At 36.9% G+C, this 18,577-nt stretch overlaps 1 protein-coding gene across 2 annotated transcripts in view; it reads left to right on the top strand.

The window, feature by feature from the left end:
- prag1.S (PEAK1 related, kinase-activating pseudokinase 1 S homeolog) overlaps positions 1-18,321 on the top strand; it is a 34,647-nt gene extending 16,326 nt beyond the window's left edge. For both annotated transcript variants that reach the window (XM_041579735.1, XM_041579736.1), the window contains exons 3-6: positions 522-2,086; positions 7,362-7,528; positions 12,529-13,256; positions 16,145-18,321. In XM_041579735.1, coding sequence (XP_041435669.1) covers positions 522-2,086; positions 7,362-7,528; positions 12,529-13,256; positions 16,145-17,197 — 3,513 coding nt within the window. In that variant the 3' untranslated portion in view covers positions 17,198-18,321. The remainder of the gene's footprint in view (positions 1-521; positions 2,087-7,361; positions 7,529-12,528; positions 13,257-16,144) is intronic.
- The last annotated feature ends 256 nt before the right edge of the window (positions 18,322-18,577 follow it).

Below are 18,577 nucleotides of genomic sequence, written 5' to 3'. Positions count from 1 at the left end.
CTCTTGTAGCATAGGTAATTAGACTACCATTACACATTTGCTGGTAATCAAGCTATCTACATCAGAAGAGGCAAGCATGGTGTAGCTTAAATTTCCCTCTTTTCCCTGTTTAAAAATAAATAATTATGTTGAACAAGAGGTAATACTGCCCCTGCCATTCCTATTGGCATTCTTGTCAATGAATACATTTTGAATACCTGCATGTATGCAAAACTAAGTGATTTGCAATTTTTACCCAAACACATACTGATCCAAATGTGGAGCCTGTTCTTATTCTAAAGATTCCATAATAATAATCTGAAAGCAATTTCCCAAAATACAGGTTGTGTGGTCATTTTTATTTCCTAAGTGCCTATCTATACATGTTGCTTTGGATGCAATCAGCAAATGAAAGAATTTTTCAAATGCTTGTTCCAACAAGCATTGCATAGTTTTTAGGTTGCTTCGATATTAGCTGTTTGACGTCTGAAAATTTGTGTTTTCATTAAATATATATATATTTTTCTCTCTTACTGCTACAGGTTAGTTGGAAGATGTCTCAGACAAGCAATCCCTTCAATCAAAAGTTCCACACTTACAATGACAATTCTCCCAATTATGTTTTCAATGGACTAAAGAGCCCTGACAGGAAGATGGGGATAAATGCTGTGAACAACCTAACATATGTGAGCCATTTTAGTGGTCAATCAGATAAAGCAACATTTATAAAGGAAACACTGCCTACTACCTTTGAACAGACTACTAATGGAAACCTTGTTAATGGAGATGCAAAGACATTAAGCTCCATTCAGGAAGAATCTACATTACTTTCTTTAAAGAGCAGCAGTGGTTGCTCCTCAGGAACTCTATCCTCTACAGAAAGGACCACTCCACCTGGAACTTTACTTACCAGGGGCATTTCAGTGTCCCAGGGCACTGCTAAGTCTGGAATGGGACAGTGTAATTTGGGTAACCCAACACCTATAAAGCCTACTAGAAAATTCCAAGACAAAAACTGCTTAAAAAGCTTAGAGCTAGGTTCTAATAAGAAGCAGAATTGCAGCGATCTAAAATTAACACTTAATTCTGAGTCAGATACCCTAACAAGCAATTTGTCGTGTAGCTTTACAAGGGACAACCCTCTTGGATCACCTCCATACAAAGATTCCCAGACTTCTGAGTTTCACTTATCTAAGGATTCCAAAAATCTGGCAAAACACTCCCAGCAGCTCACATACCTGGAGGATCATCTACAGATCCAAGCTGAAGGAAGTAACAGTGAGCCTATTTATGCAGAGAGTACAAAAAGGAAAGGAGTTTTGAGTAGGTTGGAGATCAAGCCACAAGCTCAAAGGAATACAGAAAAAAATGTTTTATCCCCAAACCGTCCTATTTTCGAGGAGAAGAAAGAGATTACTACAACCCAGATTGCTGCCAAAATTACAGTGATGGCAGCCCATACAGAAGAAGATAATAGAACAATATTTCTTAGCAGTCCAGATTCAGCAGTTGGGGTTCAGTGGAAATGTAATAGTCCATTATCGTCTTCAGGAAATTCAAATATGTCACAATTTGTCTGGGGAGAGAGAATCCAAGGAAGGCAAGAATTAAAAGCTACTGAGTTAAATAAAAGGTACTGTGGTCCTTTATCTCCTAAAAGTCAAGGGAATAGCAGTACTGTTGTGTCTTCCATGCTAATAAAACCAGAGGAGTGCACTAGTATGAAACTTTCCTCACCGACACACACTGCTGGGATTTTACATTTGTCTTCTCAAAAAAAAGAATCGCTTGAGGTAAATGACAGGTGTCTGCAATCTACAGAGCGAAGGCACAGGTACTATCAGGCACAATGGAGCAAGCAGTGTAAAATTGATGAGGAAGAAGAGGAGGAAGCATCCGTCTCCCAGCCTTCAAGGATAAATGTGGTCAGCAATGGACAACTAACAAAGTCAAGTTTTAATTACGAGGACAAATCCAGTGTGGAAGAGCAGAAATCAAGGAAAGGCATGAGTAAATCTGCTTCCTGTCCTGTAGAACTGTCTAAAGCAAACCATGAAAAATATCATGCCAGCCAGCCTCCCCCTCCTCCACCTAAGAAACAGACACGGTATGTATGATAGAGATTACTTATGTAGTATCATTTCTGCTATTCTCACTTTTTGAGCAAAATAACTGTAGTTACTACTGGTATTTTTACTCAGTGTTTTCTAACAGAAGGGCACACATGGGCTTATTGTTCTTGATCCTCATGAATCCATATTTGTGGCAATACCATCCTACTGGGTTTATTTAATATTAAAAAGTTTTTTAACAGACTTAAGTTATGAGATGGATATTATAGAAAGATCCCTTATCTGACAACCTATGCCCTGAGCATTCTGGATAATAGATTCTATACCTGTAATTAGTACACAATATTCTCTGTATCTAGCAGGGCAAGATAATGGCTTTATATTTTACTCAGACTGTGCATTAAGTAAATTGTTATGTTGCCATACAAAGTACTACTTATTACACATTGTGCTTCATAGCTTTATTATGATCCATGTATCTTCTGTCTATTCCCCTCTATTTTTCTTATTAATGATGGGATTTTTTTAACAAGGTAGTATTTCTAGATGCAGAAGCACATATCCATTGAGGACTGACTTCCATACTACTTTACACCAAAACATTGTCTCTGCTATCTTAGTGTGCTAAGTGGAATGCAAAGGTCATTTCACATTTATGGTCTGTAACTCTTCCCTGATAGCATTAATCATCACCCTTTCCTGTAAAATCTTCACAGCATTCCTAGCAGACACTCAGGGCTGGCAATTCAAGTTGTTCACCATTGACAAGCATGTGACTTGATGGACCCTGTCACTGACCTGTGTCATAAAATGAATGGGATAATTGACTCTGGACACAAAAAAATGTTGTCTATTTGTAGATTAGGGCAAAGCAAAGGGAATCCTAGGCAGAAAAATCGGTTTCACTACTAGTGCATCAATGTTTATGGAATATTGTATAGGTTAAATCTCACCTACTGGATTAAAATCAGTTGAGAGGCCGTCCTGCTATAACTTATATTTAAGACATCTAAAAGATATAACATTATCATGCCATGTGCATAGGCAAATTGTTATTAATGACTAACTGAATTAATGCAGGCCTATTACATAATATCTGTCCCCCTCAGTTCTGGGGATAAAATGTTAGTATGGTCACATCTGAGCTACAAAAGCAAATACCTATAGCATTTTTTAAAGATATTTGAAACCTTTTTATATGAATGGAAATCTGTAGTGCTGATGTATCATTATTTAGTGGTAATCTTAAATTGATTCATTTATATACATATTCCCAATATCCCTGCATGCTACCAAAAATTAACCATGTCATTGAAAATTTTATATCTCTCCCTAAAACTATAAGCAAAGTCTAACTTCTGTTATTTAAGTACCTTAAATAAATGGTATATTTTGTCAAGAGTACCTCTCTTCAGTTTGTCCCCTTTCTACTCTGGTATTATTGACCCTTTAAGGAGCATTCTGGTGACATTTACCAAGCACCATGACTTCCTGACTTGTTTCTGGTATATATTTTAGGATTTTCTTTATGTGCGAGTTGACCTCAAAACCTTAAAGGAACAGTTCAGTGTAAAAATAAAAACTGGGTAAATAGATAGGCTGTGCAAAATAAAAAAATGTTTCTAGTATATTTAGCCAAAAATGTAATCTATAAAACCCGTGTGACTGGATGTCTAACATAACACTACTACCAGAAGTCTACTTCCTGCTTTTCAGCTCTCTAACTCTGAGTTAGTCAGCAACTTTAAGGTGGGGCCACGTGGGACATAATTGTTCAGTGAGTTTGCAATTGATCCTAAGCATGCAGCTCAGATTCAAAAGCAAACAGTTATAACCCATATGCCCCCCACTCAGTGGAAACCAAGAGAAATGCAAAGCAGGAAGTAGTGTTCTCGCTATTATGTTAGACATCCAGTCACTCCAGCCTTTACACATTACATTTTTGGCTTACTAACTATATTAGAAACATTTTTTATTTATCTATTTACCTCATTTTTATGTGTACACTGAACAATTCCTTTAAATTGTACTTGTTTTATTTTTCTCCTTAAAAGAACTAAGGGGAGTAAGCTATGTCAAGAATGTCTTATGCCCTTGAATCTAGCTGCTTTTGTGGAGTCTTCCTTTGGAGAGTCACCTATTCCCACAGCCTTCAAGACCAAAAATCCTAGAGAATGATCTATCCACATTCCATTCTATAGCTAAATGTCTGGAATGTACATCATCTACATAGGTCAAACTGCCTGGCTACACATATTAATGAATAGATGAGAAAAGAGCATTCATAGAAACAACTCTCTGTGCAAGCTAGTTCACCTGCAATTGTGTGCATTCCACAGCAGTAAATGTAAATATTGCAAGAGGCAGAGAGAGAGGTTAATGATTGTTAATGTTCCAAGGAGAACAAATGCACACCACTGCAATGTCTTCTTTCAGAAACTGTCTTCATAATTATGCCAGCACTTGGTTGCTTTTCCACATATTTTTTTTTTTTTTTGTAGAAATCTTAGCTTTTATCTTACTTGTTTTGTGCCTGTTCCAAGTCTAATCACCCACAAATGTGTACGAGTTTTGGTTTAGTGAATGGCTTTTCTAAAGGCTTTGCACAGTGTTTTTTTCTCTCTTTTTTATCAACCTTTTCTTGTGATAATGTCCTGTTCTGTTCTCAAATGTTTACAAATCATCTGCATAATCTCTGCACCCTACTGATTTTTGGGTTAACAACTTCCCCCTACCTGCTGTGAACCCAAGCAGACAATCTATGGGCCCATTAAAGAAAAAGTTGAGAATGAGGCTCTGTGTAGTTTAGAAAATGATGATATAGGGCAGAAGGCTACAGGTGTACTTATTTGAACCCATATATTTTGATGAAGATGATCCATAATTAGTGACCATCATGTAATATTCCATGCAAAAGTAAATTCCTGGTTTGAAGTCCATATTTATCGACATATATATACAGTTATATTTAATTTTGGAAGTTCAGATAATGTTTATGCATATTTTGACCACCTGGTCAAAAGGGGGGTATATTTTCCCTTTAACTGTTCTACATCTTCCTGTGATAACATCTAAAAGGACAAACAATAATAATTGTAAAATACCGATATAATGTAATGTTACTAAATCATACTGTGAGTGTCAAAGTTAAAAATAATATTGCATATGTAAATAAAAAAATATTCTTCCCCAAAAGTTAACATGCTCTGAGTGCCTTGGTTGGTACTTTAACATTTTGAAAAGTCGTCCTTTCAACTCCTGTCACCTGCCATTGAGCATCGGCAGACTGATTTTGTTGTATCCTCACCTGGGGTTATTTTTTTGTATCTACTGTATAAGAAACCTGTTTTTTTTATTTCCCATGCAAATAAATTATTGACAGTTTTTTTTCTAGCTGCTTCCAAGAAAGCTTTATTTAATTCTTGGTTACAAAAAAGAACCCCCCTCGTTAGCAGATGCTATTTCTTTTATGAACCAGCTTAGTTGGCAAGAAGCCTTGTTAACCAAAACCAAAGGTAATAATTCCATTGACTCTTTTAAACTAATTTGGTCTCCTTATCTTGAAGCATGTAACTCTAATACAGGTGAACAAATAGGACGGTTTCTCCATTTTTAAGATGTGCTTTCAGACATTCCAGTCGATGAATGGACATTTTTCTTTTTTTTTCTTTCAATATGTGTACATCCACTGGCTTAGTTAATTTTAGTTAGTTGTTGTCAGGTCTCTTAAAATGGTATTTAGTTTTTTTAACAGTACTGTGCCACTGTATAGATTACGACATGTCTTTCTTCATCTGCATATTTGCTGTCATACTATTATTATTTGTTTAACATGAAAATCAAATAAAATATTTTCAAAATAAATAAGAAATCTGTTTTTGACTTGCAAAAGGAAATTGATGGCAATACACATCTTTGTAATGTGATATTTGTTTATTATATTCAATATTTTCATGTGAAAAGCACTCATTATGTGGTTTTCGCTACAAACTGTATTATTGCTACTTTCCTCTTGACAAGATTCCAGTTGTTCAGTCCTACCAGTATCTGAAACTGCAGCTGTACCTCCTGTGTGGGAAGAATTTCAATGCAATGATGTTAACGTTAGTTAAATGTTAATGGGGAATTGTTCAAAAGCTTATTCTGCTTTTTAGTATGATAATGCTTGAAGAAAGACTCTGGAGTATCCTTGTTATCACTCGTCAAGTACAGGTATGGGACCTGTATCCAGAATGCTTGGGACCTGGGGTTTTCCAGATAACATATCTTTCCGTAATTTGGATCTACTTGGGTCTACTAGAAATCATATAAACACTAAATAAACCCAACAGGCTGTTTTTGCTTCCAGTAAGGATTAATTATATCTTAGTTTGGATCAAGTACAAGATACTATTTTATCATTGCAGCCTATGCATAATTTGTAGCTTTCTGAATAATGGGTTTCCGGATAATGGATCCCATATCTGTATAAGCCTTTTGCAGTATGTTTTGTTTTCACATTCAATTTCTATCCAGTTTAGTGTCCTTTTAAAGCAACAAACCTGATTTATAATTTTTCCTGTTTGCCAAGAAAGGTATTGTAACTTTTTGGTAGTCTGATGATGAGAGCTGGGTGTGGGGATTTTCCTGCTTCAGAAAATGGATGTACACATTTTATAGGAACGTTGAGTAAAACCTGTTTCTCTACATCCTGATTCAAGCATTACAAGTTCAGAAACAGGAAGTCCTTTGTCGCCCATCCTGCTTGACTGTGGGATGTTTGTCATATCCAGAGGATGAAATTAGTTTTCTATGCTTTCACCTACAATAAACTGTAACTGAGCAACTGACAAACTAAGAAATTAGCCAGGAGCTAAACCACATTTTAGATAATACTTTCCCACACCCCACCAAAAAAAAAGTTAGAAAAATATAAATGCTGTAGGTACTATAGTAAAAATGTTTAAAGGGCAAAGGTAGTCTGCAGCTCCTACCTGCGTTTTTCAAAATAATTGACTGTGGAACAATACTGTCAAAACCTTTTATTAAAATTTGCTGTAACTTTAAGATCCTTGGTCAGTATTTAGATATGCCCTTAGGTTAAACCGTATTTAGATATGCCCTTAGGTTAAACAGTATTTTTGGTCCCACGCATAGTAATAATAATGCCTCGTTTGTTCCCAGTGTTGTATTATGCTTTGCTTCTTTTTAAAGATTTGCTTGGGGAGCTTGCAGAATATACTTTAACATATAGGTTTCTCTTTGCTTAGAAAACATTCTGTATCCGTTGCTAACAATTTTTTTTTTCCTTTTTTTCTTTTTTTTTTAAAGGCATCCTCTAAAATTAAATAAGAGTAGCACTGATCTGGATGTGGCAAGCCTTGGCTCAGTGGAGAGTCTGGGAGAGTCATGTAAAGCCACAAATGTTTTAAATGTGAATGTCAGTTTCAGCACTGGCTCCATAGACAGCCTTGATTCCAGGACTTGCAGTGAAGAAGGTAATTACTCTTTCATATAGGCAAAAAGCAACCAAAGTCTGCCTTTAGTTTTGTAGTCCTTGGGATTCTAATTTATTTAAAGGAACAGTAACACAAAAAAATTAAAGTGTATTAAACTAATGAATATATACTGTACTGTGGTGCTGCCATGGTAAATTTGGTGTGTTTGCTCCAGAAACTCTACTATAGTTTATATAAACAAGCTGCTGTGTAGCCATGGGGGCCGCCATTCAAGCACAGAATACAGACTACATAACAGATAAGTTCTGAAGAATTCCATTGTATACTACATAGCTTATCTGTTATTGACTGTTTATCCTGTGCCTTTACTCCTTTTTCAGCTTTGAATGACTTTGTTTATATAAACTATAGTATAGGACGCACACTAGTTTTACCAGTCCAACACAACAGTACATTATTTTCATTAGTTTAACACACTATTGGTGTTACTGTTCACTGGCATGTGAAGGCATACTGTACATAGATATATATATATATATAGATATATAGATATATATATATATATATAACAGCTCTTATCTGGGGAGACTTATGCCCTGCTCTAGGTGCACAGGCTGAATAGATACAATGATATACTCTTCTGCTGGTCAGAATATGCATAATTAGACGGAGTCCTTCTAATTATCAGGAAGCACTTTGTGCACCTTTCGTCGTGCTAGTCACTCACTGACTTTTATGTGAGCTGGATAGACAGTAAAACTGATAACAAGAAAAGGAAATTACATGTCTAACTGTGAGCACATAGTAATGACCATAGATAAGACTGGAATGGAATAATGCCCTCGGTTGTCATTTATAACACGATATATCATGTATCATTATGTTTATGGTATTGTGCCACATATTACCAAACCACATTCAGGTTTTTCTGTTTCTGTAAAAATACAATCCATTATCTGCTTGAGTTAATGTTTTTCATAGCATTGCACAAAAGCACATGTAAAGCACTTAAAACAAAGTGTTTATGAAGAACATTTATTACATGTGCTCATTATTGTGTTTGTTTTAGAATTGCATAACATGCTTTTATTTTTAAAGGGATTCTGTCATAATTTTTATGATGTATTTTTTTATCTTACACTGTTTACATTGCAAATAATTCACTCTACCATATACAATTTCATTCCTAAACTGTATTTTTTTGTTGTTGTTGTTGTAATATTGGTGTGTAGGCAAGCATCTCAAGTCATATTGCCTGGTAATGTGCTTTCAGATAGACCCAGCACTATATGATGGAACTGTTTCTGGCAGGCTGTTGTTTCTCCTACTCAATGTAAATGAATGTGTCACAGTGGGACCTGGATTTTACTATTGAGTGCTGTTCCAACCAGGGAGCTGTTATCTGGTTACCTTCCCATTGTTCTTTTGTTAGGCTGGTGAGGAGGAAATGGAGGGGGTGGTGATATCACTCCAACTTGCAGTGCAGCAAATTCGCCAGTGCAGTAGAATTTGACTAGTTTCGTTTCGCCAAAAATTTGCCGACGAAATGTCGCTGATGCTCATTAAAGTCTATGGGCATCAAAACAATTTTGACGCGTGACATCATTTCTGCGGCGAAAAAATTCGCCCATCCCTACTTCCAACTGAATTATTTAAGGGCGCTTACATTACATGAAGATTAGTTAGTTTCGAGTCAGCGTTCCCTCTAATTTCTCCTCGGCTATGTGCGCAAAAAAGTTCTTTTTTGCGTACATTTTATACTTTTGTGCACAATTTTTAAAAACTAGGTCAGAATTAATACAAAACTTGTTGTTTCCACTGGTGCTTCCATTGGTTAGGGTGTTTGTTCGATAAACTAATTTTACATAGTAACATAGTAAGTTAGGTTGAAAAAAGACACACGTCAATCAAGTTCAACCTTTTAACTTTTTTAACCTGCCTAACTGCTAGTTGATCCAGAGGAAAGCAAAAAAAAACATCTGAAGCCTCTCCCTGGATTAATTTGTACTATGAGCTATCTTCCATAACTCTGTATTCCCTCACTTGCTAAAAAGCCATCCAACCCCTTTGTAAAGTTATCTAATACATTAGCCTGTACAACTGATTCAGGGAGAGAATTCCACATCTTCACAGATCCTGTAAAAAAAAAACAAATATGTAGGTGAAATATATTTTCTTCTAATCGGAATGGGTGATCTTGTGTCAGCTGGAAAGACCTACTGGTAAATAAAGCATTAGAGAGATTATTATACGATCCCCTTATATATTAGTTATCATAGTTACCATTTCACCCCTTATGCGCCTCTTCTCCAGTGTGAACATCCCCAATAATTAATATAGGTTTTCAGATCTGTATTCAACCTGTTGCCACTTCTTGTCTCTATCTGCTATCATTAAACAAGAAAGGGAACCTTGGAATGCAGTATATATACACTCCCTGCCTGAGCAACGCAAACAAACCATAACAGCAGTGTTGGCACATGCTCTTTACTTACTGTTATGCACAAATAAGGTTTCCAGACACTGGTTTAGGGCAGAGACACATGCTGCGATTCGGGGAGATTAGTCGCCCGGCGACAAATCTTCTCTTTTTGGGGGGACTAATCTCCCCAAACTGCCTCCCCTGCCTTCGGAAAACGAAGCGATTCGCTTCGGATGGCACTCGGAGCTCTTCGTTTTCCGAAGTTGCCTTACGAGGAAACTATGGGCTACTTCGGAAAACAAAGTGCTCCAAGTGCCATTCCGCGGGCAAATTACCTTCTATCCGGCAGGGGAGGCAGTTCGGGGAGATTTTTCGCCCCGAAGAAGAGAAGATTTGTCGTCGGACAACTAATCTCCCCAAATCACAGTGTCTCTGCCCTTAGTATAATTTTCAGCTGTTTTTGATAAGGGTAAATGTAAGTGCTTCTTGAAGGTTTTAGGAAAAAATAGTTGGACATTGCCATGGAAAGATTGCTTGTGTGTAAACCACACAGGGAGGAAAAAATACAATTACTGGTTAACTGTGCTACATTTGTTTGATATGGCTGGTTGTTCATGTGGTGTATATATACTTTGTCACAAACTATTCTTTCAGCCGCTCTTCCTTAACAGTCACACTTTATGAGCGTGCAGGCAGCTGGAACATTTGACAGCACAGTAAACTACCTGACAAGAAAAACCATTGTGATTTTGTACATGAAATCTATATATCATCAGTTATTTTCCCAAGTCCTCAAGAAGTTAGCATTTCAGATCGCTGATATTTTGCCAACTGTTTGCTCTATTGCGAGGGTGTGCAATTTCATTCTATTCATTCACTGCTTGTGATGGCATGAAGTCAGGTAGGGCACATACTAGCAGTCAGCTGTCAGGACAACTCATTGAAATTCGTTTCATGATTAAAATGGTTCATTTTAACCAGTTTGGGTGTTATCTTTTAGAAGATTAAACAGAACTGATACATTGCTGTCAATGATAACAATCATATTGATATGACTACTGAAACCTCACAATGTTTCTTTTTTTGGGGTTTTATGTTTGCGGGTTTTGTTTAATCACTAACCCACCCCCACCCCCCGCCCATAATTGAGCAATCTGAGAGACTCATGCTGGGCTGAGGCAGTGCAATATTCTTATAGGTAGGGGGTTAATATTTGTATTTGCCTACGGAAAGATAGCACCCTGCGCCTGCCCCTGGAACCAATGCCCAGGTGCTGGCACACACAGACTATTTTGGTGCAGAGACAAGAGTGTTTGCATTGAAGGAAGAACCCAAATGTGAAGGAGAACCAAAAAGTGCAGTAGTGGCCTCTTTCTTGAAGCACACTGTGCTTATGTGAGATTACTTGCTGCTCCAACTAAGGATTTATTGAGAGGTCAAACTCAGCCTCCCATAACACAAAAGTGTTGCTTGATTGCATGTCTCATAAGTTGGTGGCACACGGGGAGATTTGTCAGAATGCGACTAATAAAATAAATCTTCGCTGCTTCGGGCGACTAATCTCCCCGAAATGCCTTCCCACCAGCAAGAAGAATGTGAATCACCGGTGCAATGCCTCACATGGAAAAAATTCGGGGTGATTTTGGAAAACAAATCGGCTCAATGCCATTCACAAGCGATTCACATTCTTGCCGGGGGGAAGGCATTTTGAGGAGATTAGTCGCCTGCAGCAGCGAAGATTTAGCGCTTACCAGCCTTAAATGTGTACAATGGGTATCTAGTGACTGTACACTTTTCACTTTGACACCTAAGAAGAGGAAAAAAAACTTTTTTTAAAACTCTTGTTTATTAGGAATTCTTCTGCACTCACATATATCCATATGACTGTGACTGGTTTTCTCTTTCGCGCGCGCTCTCTCTCTCTGTCATAGGGCTTCATTCTGTTAAGAATGTAAGTGTTCCTCCTGTTGGACTGGCACATTTCTTAGTGATTTACTCACTGGTGTAACTATAGAGGGAGGGATTTTTGCGCCTAGGGGGTTGAATTCTCCTTTAAAGAGACGCTCTCCAACCTCCCCGCCCCCTCCCAGCCGCTCTCCTACCTACAACCTGGCAAGTTATGCTACTGGATTTACTACAGCTTAAGCATATCCCATTCTATTAACAAGAAGCCATAAGTCTTATGCTGACCAAGCTGGGTGGGCAGTTGCCCAACATCTGGCTACTTTTATGCATTTTTGACAGACCAGCCTGCAGTGAAATCTGATTGTAGATATAGCTAAACTAAAAATTTCAGCAGTTCATTCAGCTTGTCTATGAGTGTTGTATCAGCGGATGAGGAAGTAGGAGGAGCAGGTGTTGTCCCTAATAAGCAGCCCTTTATTATCTGCCCATCCTTTGCATGGAAAATCGTACAGTATTCCTGTTATGGTTGAATGCCATAACTGTTGGCGAGCGTAAATGAAAGCTGTATGCTATGATTGTATTCAAAATGTGTTTAAAAAAAGGTACACGCATCAACAGCGCAACATCATCAACAACATCATCAACAATCAAAAAAAACTTGTTAAATTACCTGTGACACATCTGTGTTAACTCTTTTGTTTTGTTTTTTTAGGTCACTGTTTTGAAGTAGTGAATTCACCTTCTATTTCTCCTGGAGGCAAAAAGAAACATTTCACAAAGATCTTATCTCTGGATTCTGGAGAGGATTCTCAACATGGAGCCATTCAACCACCTCCGTTGCCAGTAAAGAAATCAATGAATAGAGCATCTTCAGTGCCAGACAATTCTGCTTTGGGACGGACCAATCATTCAAGAACTTTATTAAACTCAAACAATCCCAGATACAATCTTAGCCAGTCAGAAAACAATGTGTGTGGAGAGATAGCAACACAGTCCAGTTTACTTTTAAGTCCTGGAGAAAAACATGTCATGTTTTCCTCCTCTGAATCCCTAGAGAAGTGTTGCAGAGGTAGTGGGCACAGAAATGAAGTAAGAACCAGAAACTCTGTTCAGGGAAAAGGTCTTTCTTCTTCTCAATTGAGTGTTTCTAGTCAAAATACCTCAGGATCCAGCCTTCAGCTCCACCACCTGCTGAGTAACATTGACAGCAAAGAGGGAATGTACGGCAAGCTTAGTGGACTTTATGCTCAATCCATGCGCCGCTTAGTGAACAAATGTGAAGACCATTTTATGAGGGAACAAAAACAAGAACTCCACTTCAATGAAAACAACTGGTCACTCTTTAAGATAACAAGTAACAAACCGTGCTGTATTGCTGGGCATGCCATTTATTATTGCGTCAAATGTTCAAAAGATCCATGTAACAACTATTCTGTAAAGGTAAGATAAATGATTTATTCTATTCAAAATAAACTTTTTCTCTGTATGTGTATATCTGTATGTATATATATATATATATATATATATATATATATATATATATATATATATATATATATGATGCCAAGTCAAATAATTACAAATAAATAAATAAATATATATATATATATATATATATATATATATATATATAATATATTTATTTATTTATTTATTTGTAATTATTTGACTTGGCATCAGAAATCTGCATAGTAAGCATCCAAATGCCCAGTGCACTAGCTACATGAATATTAGCCTCCTTGATCCCACTGTATTGTGCTAAATAGCAGAATGACAGTGTCGGACTGGGACACCAGGGATCCACCAAAAAAACCTTAAACCAGGGGCCCACCAAAAAAACCCTAGACCAGGGGTCCACCAAAATAACCTTAGACCAGGGGCCCACCAAAAAAAAACCTAGACCAGGGGCCCACCAAAAAAAAACCCTAGACCAGGGGCCCACCAAATAAAAACCCTAGACCAGGGGCCCACCAAATAAAAACCCTAGACCAGGGGCCCACCAAATAAAAACCCTAGACCAGGGGCCCACCAAAAAAACCCTAGACCAGGGGGCCCAGCAAAATAACCTTAGACCAGGGGCCCACCAAAAAACTTTAGACCAGGAGCCCACTCTCCGTACTATTATTCTTCCTCTCCTCACTCAATCTCTTTTCCCCTAGTCTCTTTTCTTTGCATACTATAATCTATTATTCCATCTATTAGCCTCTTTGTTCTCATTGAAATTGGGAATGGCTGAGAAATAGGCCAAAAGTTTAGAAGCATGAGTTTTCCTGGTGGGCCAGTCCGACACTGCATACAGGGATTTTCTCAATGAGCATATTTCAGCCAGTGGGGAAAATATACAAGTATCGTCAGTCTTAATAGAGCAGAGCAGACTGTATTATACAACAGTTTGATTGTGGGCATCTGTTTGGTCTAACAGTAACTAGTAAATTACAAGAAGGTTCTACAGCACGTTATATTCAGAAAAAAATATATCTTTCTTTGAAAAATACAGATTTCCACATCTGGGTTTTTTTTACTGGTTTTAAATGTATGCATTGTAGTATTTCTACCTTTTAGCTTAGGAATTTATTGACTTTAGGTAAATCAATTTACTAGCCAACCACTGTGAAATTGTAAACTGATAATACATTATGTGCTCAGTAAGCTTTTTTCAGGACTTAAGAAACAGCATTTGTTGGTCTGGGCCTTGTCTATTCAATTTGTCATGCTGAGAGATAACTGCGTAGTTGCATGAGTAAGCACACATTACTTACTAGTTTATCATGTTTACCTCAAAAGGTGGTTGCATTCCTCTGGCAAATTTGGGCTAACTAATGCAAATACTTTTGACCAGCTGCATATAAACTGCTGAACCATGTCCTGGATTCTAGTGACATGAACAACTATTGTTAATATATATATATATATATATATATATATATATATATATATATATATATATATATATATATATATATATATATATATATATACAATATCAAAACAGGGGGGTTGTGGGAGCACTCTAAAGGCTTTAAAGTATATATATAAGTATAATAAATGCTATTGCATATGTACCCAAAACAGGGGTTATTTTGTTACAAAGTTATGATCATAAAATTGATAAGCCACCATACCACGTCAAGGTAAACCCCGAATGGCGGTCCCTAACTTGTTTTATATTTTATGTGCATTTTAGCATTACCTGTAATCAATGTCCGTTGAACGCTGTTTTTTCACTGAGGGCTAAATCCTCCCCAGCCAGCAATCAGGCTTTTAAAGGAGAGATATTCCCAAAACAAACACCCAATTTTAAAAGCATAGGATCACCACTAGTTTAAAGGGGGGTATGGGGTGCTACAACCACTGAAGCTATGCCACAGCTCCTGGCTAAATATACAATATCAAAACAGGGGGGTTGTGGGAGCACTCTAAAGGCTTTAAAGTATATATATAAGTATAATAAATGCTATTGCATATGTACCCAAAACATATATATATATATATATATATATATATATATATATATATATATATATATATATATATATATATATAAACATTTTGTGGTCACAGCCTCATTGCATCCCCCGCCTAATGGTTTTAAAAATTAGTGGTGAGCATAACTTTTCCTTGTTTCTTATACTTGTACAGGAGCAGTGACCAGCTCCATGTTGTAGCTCCCACCCTTTCCAGCTTTTCAGATATGGGATGACTTTGACTTAGTTGGCAAGCTTAAATATATTGCAATATATGGACAAACAATCCCTGTTTTGTTTATAGGGTAAGGCATTTTTCAGTAGCAGTATGCACAAAATGTCTCTGTCTTAAATATATTGATAATGGGTTGAGTGCATAGGACCTCTTGTATTTGTCTATAAATATATAGTGTATATATACTGTAAAACAAAAAGGATTGGTGCACTCAGAATACCTGATTGAAGCCTTGGTGCAGGAACAGGGTCATGCATATAAATAAACAAAAGGAGTCCGCACTCAAAGGTCTTGTGAAGAAAAAAAGTGAGTTTAATCAACGTTTCGGCTCGTAAACGTGAGCCGTCTTCAGGTGTATATATACTGTATATATTTGTAGTAATATTCTGCCTCAAGCAAGTACAAAATGTCACTCCGGCTTTTACAGAAATTAAATGTAATATGTTTTAAATGGTGACACTACATAAAATTACACTTCAAGATTATACATAAAAATTATGTTTTGAATCTCACACAAACACACACACTGTCTTTTGATGACAGTATAACTTTAAGTGAAGGAAGCAATATGACAGATATAAAATACACTATGTAGCAATTTGTTAATTTATGTGCCTTTCTAATTGCAGATGTGCAAATCTGAGGATGCAAAAGCTCCATCAAGTCTGTCACTCCCAGTCCACTTTAACATACAGCAGGAATGCGGAAGTTTTGTGGCCACTGTTCCAACAAATATGTTACATCCACCCGACGTATCCAAGGGCCCCTCTTCTAATGACAGTTCTCAGACTGTGGGTCCAGCTAGTGAACAGGAGTGTGTGGTGGTGATCACCAGAGAGGTTCCCTACCTCACCGCTGCAGAATTTGTAGACGAGTCCGTATCTGCACACAAACTGCAGCCTGAGGTTTATGAGCGTCAGGTTTGCCTTCTCTTGCTCCAGCTCTGTAATGGTTTGGAGCATCTAAAGGAACATGGCATTATCCATAGAGATTTGTGCTTGGAAAATCTCTTGCTTGTTCATTGGCAGAATTCTTCTGAAAAGGTCAAAGATGTAAAATATGTTCCTAGACTCATTGTTAGTAATTTTTCCAAAGCCAAACAAAGACCTGGCTGTGAGGAGTCACAGCCGAGGAGAGATAAAACAAGACTCGCACCTGAAATTATGGCAGCTTCCCAATATAAAAAATTTGATGAGTTTCAAACTGGAATCCTTATTTATGAGCTACTCCATCAACCTAATCCGTTCGAAGTTCGCACAAGCCTTCATGAACATGATTACAGCCAGAAAGACTTGCCATCACTTCCAGGTTTGTCTGTTTATTCTCGTGGGCTTCAGCACCTTGCTCACTTGCTGCTGGAGGCTGATCCAATTAAACGCATCCGTATTTCTGAGGCTAAACGGGTACTTCAATGCCTCTTGTGGGGTCCAAGAAAAGACTTGACAGATCAACCCTTTAGCCATGAGGAAGCGTTCCACTGTGCTCTTCAAAACTGGGTTGACATGAAACGTGCCCTCCTGATGATGAAGTTTGCTGAGCAGGCACTTGAGCCCCAGCAAAATATTTCATTGGAGGACTGGCTCTGCTGCCAGTACTTAGCATCAGCCGATCCATGTTATCTGTATAAAACACTTAAACTCATTAAGTTAATTGCATCTGTGTCCTCCAGTGCCAAAATTTAAATAAACCTGGAGAGCCAACTGATTAATAAAAAATTGCTCTTTTGCACTGGAAAATTAACACACGTCTAACGTTGAATAACTATAGTTTGGTCTTCAGATAATCATTAATATTTCTTGATTGCGCAAGAATTCTCAATTTATCCCCATTGTTTTGAAAATAAATGTACTTGTTAAGTGGGGTCACTGCAACTTTCAGTGTTCAGAGCTGCTGCAGTATAAATTAAAATATCTACATTGTTTTACTACAGAAGAACCTATTGGCAGTATTTCCTTGTTACTCCACTTACTGGTTAGAAAAGGAAGCGCTATTTAAAAATATGTAAAGGTTTTCTGGTGTGTTTACTACTCAACAACACTGTGGTTTTCAGGATGAACCAACTGTTTGTTACAGGTGCTACATTTTCTTTGCTTTAAGAATGTAAATTAAACCATGGCTGTAGTTTTTTTTTTTTTATCCCTACAGTTTTTAGATTAGTGGAGGTATTCATTTCAATACAGAGGATATGTGTATTACTAAAGCTTGTTTTGTGTTCAGGGTGTTACAAAAAAAACCAGCACCACATAATAAGAAGCTCTTTACTAGATTTATAAACACGTAAAATATATTTAAAAAATAAACTTTTCTGCACAGCTTGATATATTTAGATGTAAATATGTTATGCTTTAAATCAGAGATCTGCAACCTGGAGCTCTTAAACTGTAGCTCATGTACATCACCCAGCATCCAGTATGTTATCGGAGAGTGCTGGGCATTACAGTTAGGCAACAGCTGGTTTGTAGATATTTGGTATAAGAAAATGTGTAAATATATTTTGTACATTGTAGATGTGTATATGCTTGTATATATATATATATATATATATATATATATATATATATATATATATATATATATATATATATATATATCAGAATATCATATTGTGTATTTTTCTGTCTGAGGGCCTACACATTGCAGTGCAATGATATACAGTGGCCGCTTGAGCAATTTAGGTTTAAAATTTTTATAAAACAATTTCAAAAGTACTTAACATGAGATACAAGAAAGTTGGGAAACTACTCCTTTCTCTTTTTTGTACTTCCGATTGTAAATTTTGTTAAAAATAAAACTTAAAATATGGTAACACCTGTCTTAACTTTTCTTGCGTAATATAAGTCATAAGTGTATATACTATGTATTATATTGCTGTGGGTAATTGAATTAAGAGGGACAGTCGATGTGAAATGCAGTGACACCATTGCAGCTTTATTATCTAGCACAGGGATCAGCATCCTTTACTCTCAAAAGAGCCATTTTGCCCCTCTCCCACTAAAGAAAAATAGTCTGGAGCTGTAAAACATAACACAGCTTATAAACTTTTTTAACCTTTTTTTAATTTT

Source organism: Xenopus laevis, chromosome 1S (genome assembly GCF_017654675.1).
Source record: "Xenopus laevis strain J_2021 chromosome 1S, Xenopus_laevis_v10.1, whole genome shotgun sequence".
Lineage (NCBI taxonomy): Eukaryota > Metazoa > Chordata > Amphibia > Anura > Pipidae > Xenopus > Xenopus laevis.
Note: the sequence above shows the minus strand (reverse complement) of the source record. Positions and strands in the feature narration are given on the sequence as shown.